Source organism: Cryptomeria japonica, chromosome 5, assembly GCF_030272615.1.
Source record: "Cryptomeria japonica chromosome 5, Sugi_1.0, whole genome shotgun sequence".
NCBI lineage: Eukaryota > Viridiplantae > Streptophyta > Pinopsida > Cupressales > Cupressaceae > Cryptomeria > Cryptomeria japonica.
This window is the reverse complement of record NC_081409.1, coordinates 22,680,034-22,695,171: the sequence shown is the minus strand read 5'-3', so window position 1 is coordinate 22,695,171 and position 15,138 is coordinate 22,680,034. Positions and strand designations below refer to the sequence as shown.

General features: G+C 35.6%; 1 protein-coding gene across 1 annotated transcript; it reads right to left on the bottom strand.

Moving 5' to 3' along the window:
* Positions 1–1,614: 1,614 nt before the first annotated feature.
* Positions 1,615–4,349, bottom strand: LOC131052901 (photosystem I reaction center subunit IV, chloroplastic). Its single transcript, XM_057987541.2, has 3 exons — positions 3,946–4,349; positions 2,815–2,880; positions 1,615–1,853 (listed from the first exon to the last, which is right to left on the bottom strand). The coding sequence occupies exons 1-3, from the start codon at positions 4,225–4,227 to the stop codon at positions 1,749–1,751; spliced, it is 453 nt and encodes a 150-aa protein (XP_057843524.1). The 5' UTR covers positions 4,228–4,349; the 3' UTR covers positions 1,615–1,748.
* Between the last annotated feature and the right edge of the window lie 10,789 nt (positions 4,350–15,138).

Here is a 15,138-nt window from a genome sequence, read left to right as displayed (position 1 = left end):
AAAAAAGTGTGGGTGATGCATGATACTTTTGAGGATATTTCTCCATTTGCAGTTTGTTGTTGTCCTTTAAGAGGTTTGACATCTATGAAATGCATACACATGGGAGAATGTTGGCAAGATGTTGTGCACCTTGCATATAAAATATTTTGTATTTTATTATGTTGTCATCTATGTCAAATTATATTTGACATTGCATATATATAATGTGGGTGGCACATTGAGATGTAATTGTTTAGTTAGCACACGGGCAACTGAGCTCATTAGAGGAATGGATTGAATGTGTACTAGATGCATTTATTATCTTTGCTCATGTTATTAAATAATGGTGGTAAAGTTGGCTAGGAAACTTCTCATAAATTTCCTTCTGATTTTAGCTCTCTTGTCTATAAATAAGATGATTGGAATGATGGCATTCATCATTTTTTGATCATTTACGTGATCTTCTTGTACTTGCTCATTGTGAATGGAGCTTAGAGATTGGCTTGGGTTGCTTGTTGAGAAGATCTTGAGGAGCATGTGGTGCAATGTTTCACTCATATTTATTTCAAAATTGGTGTCATGAGGATAGCAACAATGGTTGCTCACTATTGCAAAAGAAGTTCACATCTTACATGAATTCTCCTTGGTTGAGAATGTTGATCGCTATGTTCAAAGAGTCAAAGTCTAATACTATATTGTGACTATTTTTGTTGCTAGAAATAAATTGGTTTCTATGCTTTGGAAGCTAGGTTTTCCTAAAGTATATTAGTGTCTCTATTTTGTGTGGTTAATATACTTTCTTTCATTCTTCTTATGAGTGGTTTATGTCAAAATGTCCCTAGAATTCATAGACCAATTATACCAATGACATCATTCCTTGCAACCTTAATGTGGAGTATTTCATACTATGATAAATTTAAGAAACTATCTATATTTCCTTACATTTGGTATATGTTTAATAGTATAGCTTATCTATGATTTTTGTCTTGGTATTGTGGATTTCCTTTCAATTTACACCACCCACAATCATTTTCTTATGTCTTTGTATCTATTCTAAGTCATTTACCTAAGCCAAAATAATTTTTTTTGCAAGAAAATATGTTTATGGTAGAAAAGAATTACCTTATTTTTAAGTTTGAGGGTTATAATACAAACCAAACAAGATAGACACATTACCCTAGTTTTAGGATTGACAAGCAATCTCAGTTACCATTTAAATCATTCACAACAAATAGATAAGGTTACAAAATTGACAAGAGTCCAATATAAGAAAGTTGAATCTTTGAGTTAAATAAGAATAATATATAAGTTTGAATATATAAAATTTGTCCAAAACAAAGTATCATTCTTCAACCAATAGCATCAAGAAGCTTGGAATTTCCAACAAAACACCACTCGACTACATAGATATTAATAACTATAAATATTAACTATATATATACTTTTGTTCTTTTAAAAAATAACTCTTATTTCTAATTTTCCAATATAATTAGTAAGGCTAAAATGTTTATTTCTCTAGACACGATATCATTTGAATTGAAACTTCCAAAACTTAGTTTGAGAGCATTTTACATTACAAAAATGTCACATAAAATCGAGTGTGTCTTTAAGCATCATTTTTTTCAAAGAAAAAACTAAAGGGAATTAAGAATCTATTGAGATTGCAATGTATAATACAAAGGATACATTTGTATAGCTCTTAATATAGAATCTACAATTTAAAATACACCAAAATCTAAAGTTTTGGAATAATGGAAGAAACCAAGATTTTATTTCAGCTCGACAATTTCATCAAGTGCGAAATTGTTAGTTGATACATTTGCATAATTTACTTTTTCAAATCTAACCACCACTGGATATCGAGATGAAGGATCCTATATAAATAAACAAATAGCACATATTAGTTCAAATAAAACATTAACAATAGTTGAAAATACATTCCATGCAATAATGGATACAATTATTGAGACTATACCTTTACATCAATTTTAATATAATTTGTACAAGCACAAATATTATTATAATAATATATTCTTGTAATATTTATTTTTTTAAATAATTAAAAAATTATATTAATATTAAAAATAATAATGCAACAATAATAATATATTACAAAGGAAAACAATTCACTAAATAAGATTAGTCAAGAAAAGATATTTGAAAGTCTCAATTTAAAACTATTTAATTATTTTATTCATATGGTGGAAGGTCCACAAATCATGACATGTCTTTGAAATTGTTGAGGATATTAAATATGGAAGAGAAGGTGGATATTATCTTAATATATAGATTTTAATTATTTAATAATTATTAGTAATTTGATATAAAAGAAAATTAAGAATATTGTGTAAGTGAATTATATCTTCAAAAGACATAGTTTATAACATAAATAATTATTTAATTTAGTTTTTAAACAATCAAATTTTAGTGACACTAAAGCTTTTGACCAAAAAAATAATGAAATTGAAGCTCTTATTTATATGATATATATTTATGTGATATATTGTTTAACTAAGTATACGCCTTACTTTTACTTAAAGAATACACACCATCACTAACAAATCCATTAAGACAAACTAACAAACTATCTTTTCATTGATTAAATGTTTAATATTTGACATATAAATTTATTTTTAAATGATTTATATTATTTAACTCTAAAAATTCAAAAAACAAACATTCAAAATCCAATTTGTTCTATCCTCTAACTTCTTTAAACAAAAAATAATACTAAATATTCTATAAAATTTATATTAACTACAATTCCACCAAATTTAATATTAAGTTGACAACATAATAGATAATTCATCAAATAGATAGAAGAATTAAACATACCTGATCCACTGCCACAACTGAACCCACACCATTATACCAGTAGGATTCGCGTCTCAAAACTTTCACCTAATAAAAACAATAATAATAAACTTTTAATTTTTAACTGTAATTTGTCTGCAGCTATTCATTCAATAGGAATAGATTAAAACATTCTCTTAATTATTCAAAGCAGACTACAGCTATTAGATTTCCACATAATATCATTTGAATTTTCAGATTTGATTATGTTACATTTAAAACAAAATTCAATTAAAGAAAACAACCTAGAAAAACATTCTAACGATATTAAATTCTGCCCATAAAGACATTCAATATGCATCAAAATAAAAAATATGTTAAAATAATATTATTCTAACCTAAAAAATTGCTCCATGCTAATCCCATACCAGAATGGACAGTTTCTCAAAAGTTCCTTTAAAATCGTCATCAAAAAAAGATTATACTTGACGGATTCGATTAAAAAATACGTAAAACTAATTTCTACAAAATTAGGAAAAACATGTGAAAAATTAATGGTCAGATGAATTTGATTAAAATGAAAAATACGGTGAAAATTTAATGGTCGATCAAACTGTTTTTTCAAAAATGACCAAGCCAGTTCAAAGAAAACACGGAGCCATTTCAGAAGAAATTGCAGTCGTCGTTGCAGAAAAGCTGCTGCAACGGTGCGGGCAGAAATAAGCCCTGGAAAGCTCTAGAGAGAGCCTTTTAAAGCCAAAACAGTTTCGGCCGTTTCAATCCATGGCGTCTCTGGTAATGCAAAAGAGTAAAACTACACATTTAACCCTCGAAGCTCAGGCTCTCCTTTAAAATCGTCATTTAAAAAAAGAATTTGATTAAAAAGAAAAATATAGTGAAAATTCAATGGTCGATCAAGCTGTTTACACAAAAATGACAAATCCCTTTCAAAGAAAAGACGGAGCCGTTTCAGAAGAAAATGCAATCGTTGCTGCAGAACAGCTACTGCAACGGTGCGGGCAGAAATAAGCCCTGAAAAGCTATAGAGAGAGCCTTTAAAAGCCAAAACAGCTTCAGCCGTTTCAATTCATGGCGTCTCTGGTAATGCAAAAGCGTAAAGCTACACATGTAACCCTAGAAGAAGAGTGGGAAAATAGAAGAAAAAGTACTCACCTTGGATCCACGCTTGGGTCCAATTGGAGGGGGCTTAGCCACTGGAGCTTCTTCCTTAGCAGCAGGAGGGGGAGGAGGAGGAGGAGGAGGAGGAGGAGCAGCAGATTCCTTCTTTGCAGCAAGCACCTTAAACCTGGCAGAAACCATGGGGGGCTTAACATTGCTCTGCATCCTCACAAGCGAGGGAGAACGAGATGATAAACACGCAGCAGAGTTTGAACTGGGCGGTGATGACAGCATTGTAGCAGAAGCCATAGAAGAAGCCATTGTAGCTGCAGCCATATTTTATCTTTTCCTTACCACTCTTTCTATGCTGCAAATTCTCCCTGTATATCTTGTAGTGTTATCTAGAAAAGAGATAGTCTTAACAATGATAAAAGGGCAATACCCCAACGACCACTAAGAGCCCGACACTTCAGCACCATGTTGTGAGCTTGAAGATAAGTTGCGTTTGGTCTATTGCAATATCTCTATAACTGCTCTCCACCACTCATTTATTTTTACTATTTTATTTTATGATTTGGATCTCTCATTTTATTCGGAGGGAAAAAGTTAGAAAATGAAAAAATATTGCAGATGAAGTTTCATCTCTCTTCTATTACCTATAAGCCTAGCGTATATTTACATCGATTTTTTTTGACAATTCATGTCGTATAATTAAAATTGAGACTTCAAAAGTTTGATCGATGTGCTTTTTAAAACCTCCCAAAATGGGATGATGCTATTTGTTTATTTATTTATATTTATTATTTGTATAAAAAAATAATATTGTAAATCAGCAATCATATCTTGGTGTGTAATGAGTACGCTAAAGAGTGTGGAAGTTCAACAAGGAAAAAAATTGGTCTTTTTTGGTATACATTTTTGCAATACATAAGGTCAGTTAGTAGGCCATTTAGCAATTGATGGTTTTAATGAGACAAAGGTGTCAGTGGAGAAGTGATAGCTTCAAATCAACTATGAATCCACTTATATGAATCCAAACATGATTGAAACAAAACCTCTAAATTAGGGAGATATCAAACTCCATAACCACTAGGCTCATGTTGTGTTTGCAATAGGGAGAGAGGGAGAGAGAGGGGGGAGAGTGAGAGAGAGAGAGAAAGAGATGGGGAAAAGTGGGAGATTGGGGATAGAGTAGAGATGGAGGACATGGAGATGGAGGTGGAGTTGGAGAAGGAGAGGAATATGGAGAGGAGAGGGAAAGATAAAGAGATAGAGACAACTAAGAAGGAGAGATAGAAAGAGTAATATAGAGTAGAGAGAGAGGGGGGGATAACAAGATAGAGACAAAGGGAGAGACGGGGATAGAAATAGAAATGTGGAGAGATAGAGATAGAGGAAAATATATATAGATATAAAGGTCTAGAGAGAGAGAGAGAGAGAGAAAGAGAGAGAGAGAGAGAGAGAGAGAGAGAGAGAGAGAGAGATTTCATTTCAAAAAAGGCTAAGGATAGGCCCATGACTAGATGATAAATTGAAACTCAAATAAAATTTGCATCTGCTTCATTTCACCAAAACTTCAAACAATGCCAATAGACAACTAGGATGGCAAGGTAGAGCTTGATGTAGTGGTTGAATTGACATGAAAATTTGAGTTTGCATTTATATTTACTTTTACAAATTATAAATACCATCCACGATGTTTTGGTTGACAAGTGCCAAATACTTGTGGCATTCATCTCCCAATAGTTTGCCCATCATAGTAGCAATAAATATCACTCCATGCTCTAACTAATAAAGTTTATCCATGTAAGAATATTTTTTAAACATTTAATTCCTCATCAACACTAATATCTACAAACACTAGAGAGATGATCTTTGAAAAATCTTCCTTCCACTTTGTGTTGCACTTTAGGCCCCCATCATCCTTGTACAAGATAGGCATATGAATGATTGTCATCTCTTCAAAACCAGACAACTCTTTTATAATCATTTGATTTTATGTGCCATGGAAGTTGATTGATCACACCAGTTGCTCATATATGTGATGCATATCCGATATGACTTGATATGCCACATTCTCTACATCAACATTATCCAACAAGATATCAAATGCCTCTATTATTGGCCTTATGTGTTTCTCAACACATTGGAGGTGGATTCAAGCCCTTGAATGGTCTTTGTTCTCTAATATCAATGTAAGAATTTCATGCACTTTTAGCATGTCTAAGAAGTGGACTCAATCTAGTTCCAAGAAAGGTATCAACCATATCAATCATCCTTTTCTTTTCCTTAGTCTTTGTTTCTTCTTCTTTTCTCACCATTTCTTTTTCATTTTTCTCCTTCTCTTCTAACTCCCTTTCAAGTTGCTTTACTTTCACCTTTGTCACCTCTAATTTGTGTCTTAACTGCAACAATTCTTCTAATAAAATCACTAGCTATGGAGGAAGGAGCAATGATGTTCTGGTGATTAGTTGCTTTTGTTGGGTGAATATTTTGTCACCAATGTACTAATGACAAAATATATAATTCACACAAAGCTATGCTGAGAAATTAATCTCTCCTCTCATCAAGGAGAGGTTCCCTATGAAATTTCTCCTCTAATTAATAAGAATTAAATTGGTGGGTTGATGTTGGGCATATAACTCTTTTTTTTCAAAGTTTATGTATTCTCCCTTCACCTAGTTACAATTTCTCTATCTCTTTAGATACTTAAAGAAAAGAACTATGAATCTAACAAACTACACCAAGAATTACTATTAAGCAGCACAAAGTCTCCTTGAAGGAAACACTAACTCAAACTGATCATTAGAAATTAAACAATTAAAAACTTAGCTTGTATCTCAAAGTCTTCAAGTATAAATTTCTAATCCTTTAAACTACAAGTAACTGCAGCGATACAAAGCTTATGACTAGTTACTTAATTTATCAGAAGATTTCTCAAATATGCTAGGAGCACAAAGTCTACTTGCAAGATTTAAGAGCTCTTTAACTACATAACAATATCCTCAAGATCAAAGAAGTAAAGAACATATATATTCAATGGACATAGGAACAATAAATTATATAAACAATTTTCTTGATACAACACAAAGTTTGAGATCAACAAAACTGTTTTCTTTATTTGCTTGATAGAATTTTCACCACAAAAGCACAAAGTCTTAGTTGGGATAAAAATTCTGCAGAGTTTTGCTAAGCATGGAAAAATATAAATATTTACAAATGAGGTCCTCCTTATATAGGAAAAGAAGTTGAGAAAAAGGTGGGCACAGTTGACTTATTCAATTGCACAGTCCCATTTTGCTACAACTACAACATAAAGAAAACGTGCAGCTGCATAAAAATTGACAGCATCTACCGGTGCAACTATATAAAGAAAAGGTGCCAAAAGGGGGCACTTCATTCTTCATTCCCCTCCTCATTGGATTTATAAAATTCTTCGAACTTAGCTAGGATAGTTTTCATCTCTGCTTCATTCGGCATCGAGGTAGAACTTGTGATCACTCGGACACGGGAAACTGCATCTTCAATTTTTACCTGTTTCTTTTTAACATCCTTCAGCATGGATGCGAGGACTTCAAAACTGACCTGGATTTCTAATAGCTTATCAAATGTATCGAGTGAGAAATCTTGTCCCGTGCAGTGATCCATGAAAGAAAGGAATTCATGTGTGAGAACTTCAGCAGTGACGAGATTTTGATCACCATCATATAAATAACAAGGAAGATCAATAACTTTGGCAAAAATGAGATCAACCTCGTCATCACCTTCTTTCTTCTCCCAGTCTAGTTCTATAATCATTAATCTTATTGTCTCTTTCTTATGAGACAATAAAGACAAAATTTGGATGTACTTTTCCCTTATAGGAATTACCTTATTTTCAACAAGGACTTCTATCCTGAAGTCCTCCATTTTGCTCCACAAGGTAGTACTTTTCACAACTTCCTCAATCTCCTATGATAAAGAGGTTTTGAGTCCTTGCATCTGACTCTAGATTACTTCATAATCTGACAATAGTCCCACTGTTGAACTCAGAAGATGAGAGCCTTCTAACCTTAGCCATGAAATCCACTCATCCATCACTCAACCTTTATCTCCCACCTGTTCAATCTTCTTGAGAGCTTCGGTATCTATTGAGGATCCTATGGGCTCAATCTCTTGAGAAGATTGTGTGACCTTTAGAAGAACGTTGGTCAATTGTTCACACTTCTTCAAGATATTTTTCTCATCGCTCTCCTGATCCAATCTTCTCAACAAAGAATTAAAGGCTGTCTGAGAATCCAATTTCACACTCTCATGTGTTTCCACCCTGAGCTCTACGACCTGCATGGTATAATCTTCAGATCGTATGTTGCCTTTGTCCTTGTCTGACAATGGCACCATAACTTCAACATACTTTCTCTTAAAAGTTGGGTCTACTACCACTCGAGATACCATCTTTGGCTTCTTTGTTCCCTTAGGCTTTGGAGGAACCAAAAGCTCAAAGTCAAACTCATCTAGAGAGATCACCTATTTTTTCCTCTTAGGGGCCACTACTTCCATCCAAGGGGGTAGTTTTGGATTGGTTGATGGAGTATTAGCTCCTTGCTGATTTTGAGTTGAAGTTTTGTGAGTAGGTTGACTGGAGCTCAGAGAAGTTGTGAGTGTTATTGATGACGCTGATATTGAAGTATCTAGTGGAACATTTGTTGTTGCTGACATCTCTTCAGTTACAGCTGGGAGAGTTGAAGGCGTCGTGAATGCAACTTCAGCACTTACCAATGGTGGAATTTCTATGGTGGTGGTGGTAGTGATAGGTAAGCCTACTGAAACCTATTCTGCAAGTGCCTCTTCCAAGGTTTCATTAAAATCTATCATTGTGGATTCAAAAGTAGATGAAGGGATATCATCTAGATTGGAGAAGTTTGTTATTGTGAAAAACTGATTAGTGGCCTCTGATTGCGCCATGCCCATACTTAGATCCCCATCTTGAAAATCCTCATCCTCTTGGTCAGAGTCAGAGTCAATAGAGTGGACGATTACCTGTGAGGTAATCGGGGCATCAATTTTAGCTAGGTGTGATGTTTCTTCAGCCTATACTTCCTCTTGTTGAGGAATTTCACCTTCTTCAATTTCCTTGGCAGGCGGTTGTTCTGGCTCTTTAGTCACTGCTTCCTGTATCGTGGATGATGATTCACCCTTTTTGGACCCTTTCACTATAAATTTAATCTTGGGCCCTTTCCCTTTTGATTGTATTACAAGAGCTGAGGATAGTGCTTACAGGTCTACCCTACTCTTTATTCTTGTCTTGGTTGTAGTTGTCTTGCCGACTGGGCCATCACTATTATCATCATCTCCTGAACTAGTAGGAAGTTGTTTCATCCTGAGATTCTTCTTTACCAGCCATGCATTGGTGTTTGCCAGGATGGGAGCAATTATTTGAATGATTTATTTGCTCTCCTTCTTTGACCATTGTATGGGAGGAAGCAGAGAGTCAGCAATTTTCTTCTCATAATAGATCGACTCTATTATGTCATCCATATCTTCCATGGTCATTGGAATCTTAGCCAAATCCAATTTTTCAATTTGCTCCAGAGTAAGGCGGCTAAAATCCATCCTTCCTACATCCTCATCATTTTGACAGTCTTCCCAAACATCCTCCAACCTATAAACATGAGTATAACTCCTTTTGAGTTTGTTCTTTATACCACAAAAGTCAAAATTGGTTCGAGCCTTGAATCTTCTCATGGTATTCCACTGTATTTCTTCCTCCATATTTTTGGCCTTGGGATTGGTTAGCACTGAGTACTTGTCAATTGATTCTGGGAACTTTAGCCCAGTCTTATGTGCTTGTGATTGTTTTTCATGCACATTAATCAGTGATCTGCACAATTCCATGAGGATGATTTTGTCTAAACGAAACCTTGGTAGAATAAAGGGCTCACCTGAGAAACATCTAATTTAGATGTAAGTGAATGTGGGAAACTGCAAGAATACACACCCAAAGTGAGATACTTTGTTATAAGAAGCTTCTAATATTCTCCGCTTCTGCAGGCCTTTATCAAAAATGCACTTCCATACAACGAAGAAGGCATGATTAACTCTTCTGTAATGACTACCTTGATTCTTGATAGTAAGTTGATCATAGTACTCCCAAACGAGTACTAACCTCCTATCACCCTTAGTAGATAAGCCTGGATATTGCCTCAATGAAGCAGCCACATAAACCAGGTATGAGGTCATATAAAATTTCAGTGTTACTTTGACCTCCTTCAACTGAGCACAGAGGGCATCGCTGATCTCTTCACCCCAATCAATTCTTGTTGCTCCTTTCCTGATTATTTTCATATAGTAGCACATCCAACTTTAAAAGTAATGAGAGTCTTTTAACCCCCTCACCCTTGATAACATGGTGACCATGTCATTGTGCTCCTCATTGAAATCACTCCTGTGAAAGCCCTTAGGCCATCGTGAGGTTAGGGAACTTCTTGCGGAAAAGAGGAAAACAATATTGATTACCTTCTTGCATTTATCCTCGTTCTTCTCATAGTACTCTTGAGCACTTTCTTGAGTAATATCAGCCACCTCTTCAACTGGGGAACCTTTGAAGACACTATTGAAGAATACATTGTCCAGGGTCATGATGACATTTTGATCTTCATCTTTGACCTGTCTTGTATTTGGATCAAAGTGATCTGCTACTACAAGCACAGATTTTGGATCATGAGCTGCAATTGGAAAAGATGCATATTTATGCAACTCAGAGTTGATCAGATTAGTTAGGCGAGTAGGAGCCTTCTTAACTTGATCAATGAATTCTTGCATATTTACATGCCTGATTTTGGTGTCTCTGATCTCCTTGATATTCGAGTCTATTGAACTCTCTGGGTATAGATTCAAGTACTTGTTGTACTTGTACTTCATCTTTCTTGATGATTCTTTACTTGGAGAAGATTCCAACTGTCTTGAGGAAGACTCGGGCTTGTTGTGAGGGAGATTTGACATTCCTGATGACTGCATTCAACACTGATGATTAGCTATTCATCATTATCAAAATTATTTTTTCTCAAACGGAACGAAAAACGGGACTCAAAATAGGCTTGAGAGTAAAACTGCCAAAAACAACAGGTCGGGGAAAAAAGTCCAACATGCTCTTTTGAAAACAAAAATTGCACATCAAAATTTAAAGTTCAAAGTGCAATGACAAACACCTTGATCAACACATCGAACTTTAAAGTCCGATGTGTGAGGGTAAATAATGCTGATTAGCACATCGGACTTTAAAGTCCTATGTGCAAACTCGGGGTAGGTTATCAACACACTAGACTTTAAAGTCCGATAGTCTGATGTGCATTCCGAGGAAAATCAATTAGCACATTGGACTTTAAAGTCCGATGTGTGAGGGTAAAGCCACTGGAAAAACTAGCACATCGGACTTTAAAATCCAATGTTCTCACAAAGGAGAAAAATAATCAGTTGACATGTCGGGTTTTAAAACTCAACATGTCAATCGATCCTTCAAACCTTCGCATATCAGACTTTAAAGTCCGACATGCAAAGATTATTAACCCGCATGTCAGAATTTAAAGTCCGATATGCGAGATGTCTCCAAAAGGCTGCAGATCAAGATTTTAACCTCGATGTGCAGTTGAAGAAGGATATGACATAGGGAGGGAGCAATCAGAAGTTAAAGTCTGATTCCCCTCTTAAGAAAAACCAAAAAAAAAACAAAGGGAAGAACAACAAAAATGCAAACCAAAAAGAGAAACCCGAAAAGAAAATAAAATATAAACCCTACCTCTTCTGCTACAATTGATTGAAAAATCTAATAGCAAAGATCCAAATCCAAGTTGGGGCGAGCGACAACGGAGGAGGATGCGCAAAGGAGAAAGAAAACACAAATGATAACAAAAAATTAGCTGAATAAACCTTTAAAATTATAAATTAATGAAGCATTAATGACAACACGCAGTTGCGTGTCGGACTTTAAAGTCCAACATGCAAGATAAAAATCCTTGCAAGTTGGACTTTAAAGTCCGACATGCAATCTTTGGTCAAACAGTCTGTAGTTCAGACTTTAAAGTCCGAACTTCAAGCTAAGACCACCTGCAAACACACATTGGACTTTAAAGTCTGATGTGCAGACAACAAAGAAAAGACCCTGCAGTTTGGATTTAAAGTCCGAACTGCAGGTAAAACTACAAACTTAGGAAAAACAAGAAAACACTAAAAACAAAAAGCAAGGAGCTAAACAAACTAACCGATGAAGTCGATTAAGCTCTTCCGAAGATCGTAAGGTACAAAAATGGACCAGTTTCGTAGGGTTGCCTCATGATTTTGGCTGCGCTGAAATCGAGGACAACAACTGGCTCTGACTGGGGAACAAGCTGCACCACTTGAAGCTTGTAGAATCCAGAACACCGAGTGCCTGTATCCATTGGGCTATAGAGTCAGGCGACGAAAAGACTGAAAAGAAATGACTATACATATTTTACAAAAAGTACAACTTCTTTTACATCACTCTCTATTGAGAAAAGAGCTTCAAATGTTCTCCACTATGAGGTAACGAGAATGAGGTACCATCTGCATATGCAAGTAAGTAGCTATTCTCGCCACATACTTCATGAATAGTGAAGGGACCTCTCCATAAGAAGTCAAACTTTCCATGCAAACCCTTTGGTTCCCTCCTCTTGTCCCATAACAAGACTTGATCACCAACTGAGAACTCATGGGAAGTTGTTTTCCTATCAAACAATGCCTTCACTTGGCTTTGGTGTGCATCAATCCTATCTACCACTTCAGCTCTTGTTTCTTCTAGCTGAGAAAGAAACATAATCCACTTATCCAGTGAATCTTGATATGTTTCATCTTCAATGGCCTTGGCGAGCTTTAATGCTAGAAGTTCCACAGTGGTTGGAATCTCGGCATTCAACCCATACAAAAGTTGAAAAGGTGACATACCGATTGCTCTTTTTGGAGTTATATGATCTGCCTATAGCGCATCATAAAGACCTTTATGCCAAGTCCGTTGTTTCTCATCAACAAGATTTTTGTTTCTTGACTCGGCCTGACCATTTCCATACGAATAATAGTCAAATGAGTGTGAAAGAGTAATACCATGATCAAAGAAAAAGTCAGTTATCTCATAAGATGAAAAACATGAAGCGTTATCAGCTACTATCTTATGAGGAACGCCAAACCTTGAGATGATGTTTTCCTTCAGAAATTGACAAACCACTGCCGAGGTAGATTGCTTAGTTGGGATTGCCTCCACCCACTTGGTGAAGTAATCTGTTGCTGTGAGGATGTACATGTGACTTGTACTTGATGTTGGATTGATAGGTCCAATGAAGTCCAATCCCCACTGTTGGAAAGGCTCTTCAATTACTATTGGTTTAAGAGGGAGTGCAACTAATTTGGGCTTACCAACAAATTGCTGACATTGCTCACACTTGCGAACCCAACTATATGTATCTTTAAACAATGTTGGCCAGTAGTATCTAGCACACAAGCTTTTGTGTGCAGTAAAAAGGGCAGAAAAATGTCCTCCACAAGAAAGATCATGAAAAACTTGAAGTAATCTTACTTCTTGTTGTTTGTCTACGCAGTGCAGGAAATTGTCGTCTAGACCCTTCTTATACAAACCATTGTCCCATAGGACAAAATTCACTGCTTTAAGCTTCAAGGTTCTCTTTTCTTTCCTTGACAGGTGTGCAGGACAATCTCCATATGTTAAGAGATATGCCAGGTCGGAATACCACTCATCAGTAGTGCTAACAAATAGAACATTAGGAAGATCTTGATTCATAGATTTGTTTTCAAGCACCACATCATCAATTGATTTGTTGTCAGCTATCAACCGACATAGACCTTTTCCACAAACCAACTTAGTTGGCTTAATTTCCATATCGTATTCTTGAATCTTGGCAACCCAGTTGCCCCTTTTAGTTCCAAACTCTTGTTGCATTAGAATTGACTTGACAACAACATCAGGAACAAGAGCAATGACATGCGAATTCAAAATATAAAACCTAAAGTGTTTCACTGCTTTCACCATAGCAAAAGCATGCTTCTCCATTTCTGAGTATTTCAACTCGTGAGCCTTTAGAGGATAACTCATGAATGCAATAGGTGATTCCACACCTTCATTATTTGTCTGCATTAGTATAGCCGAACAAGTATGATCTGATGCATAGCTATACATAATAAACTCTTTGGTATAATCTGGGCATACTAAGACTGGAGCATTTGCCATGGCTTCCTTGATCTGATGGAAAGATTTATTTCCTTTGGGAGTCCACTTGAAGAGAGAATTACCTTTCATCATATTAACTATATGGTGAGTCTATTCAACAAAGTCTGGAATGAATCTTTGCAGGATATTTACTTTACCAAAGAAGGAATGAAAAACAATCTTACTTGTTGGCAATGAAAGGTCACGAATAGCTTTAACCCTTTCTGCATCAATTTTTATACCTTCTTTCAAAACAATATGCCCAAGCAATTTACCTTCAGTGACCCCAAAAACAGATTTCTTGGGATTGAGGGAAATTCCATGCTGACGACATTTCTCTAAGACTCATTGCAGATGAAAGAAATGATCTTGACATTCCGTAGAATAAACTTTCAAATCATCCAAATAGACCACAATGAAATTACCAAGAAAACTTCGGAAGGCCAAGTCCATTGCATGTTGGAAAGTTGCTCTCGCATTTATTAATCCAAAAGGCATCCTGCGATATGCAAAGGTACCCCAAGGCGTAGTAAATGTGGTCTTATGCTGATCTTGCTCCAGAACTTCTACCTGGTTATAACCCAAAAATCCGTCCAACATGGACATCATCTATGCTCTAGTAACAGCTTGTAGGACATGATCCATGACAGGTAAACGATAATTATCCTTCAAGGATGCCTGATTCAAGTTTCAGAAATCAACACATATCCGAATCTCACCATTCTTCTTACGTATAGGTACAATATTGGCTATCCAAAAAGAATGGTGAATGGGGAAGATTATCTTTCCTTTCAACATCTTTTGTACTTCAACAAAGATAGTATCGGAGATCTTTGGGTTGTATTGCCTTTGCTTTTGATGAAAAGGCATAATACCTAGTTTCAATGGAATGTCATGGCGGAGCTCTTTGGGACAAAAAGACTTTAGATCTTCATAGGAGTATGCCAAGACATCAACATACCGCTACAATAATGCAACAAATTTCTGCCTTTCTCCTTGTGAACAACACTTTCCAATGTTGATCATTTTTGGATTGT

Excerpts from the sequence above, each read along its gene's own strand:
- LOC131052901 (XM_057987541.2), bottom strand. The coding sequence starts at position 4,227 with ATGGCTGCAGCTACAATGGCTTCTTCTATGGCTTCTGCTACAATGCTG. Across the intron at positions 2,881-3,945 it reads GACCCAAGCGTGGATCCAAG|GTGAAAGTTTTGAGACGCGA; the intron begins GTGAGTACTTTT and ends TGTTTTTATTAG. Across the intron at positions 1,854-2,814 it reads CAGTTGTGGCAGTGGATCAG|GATCCTTCATCTCGATATCC; the intron begins GTATGTTTAATT and ends TTATTTATATAG.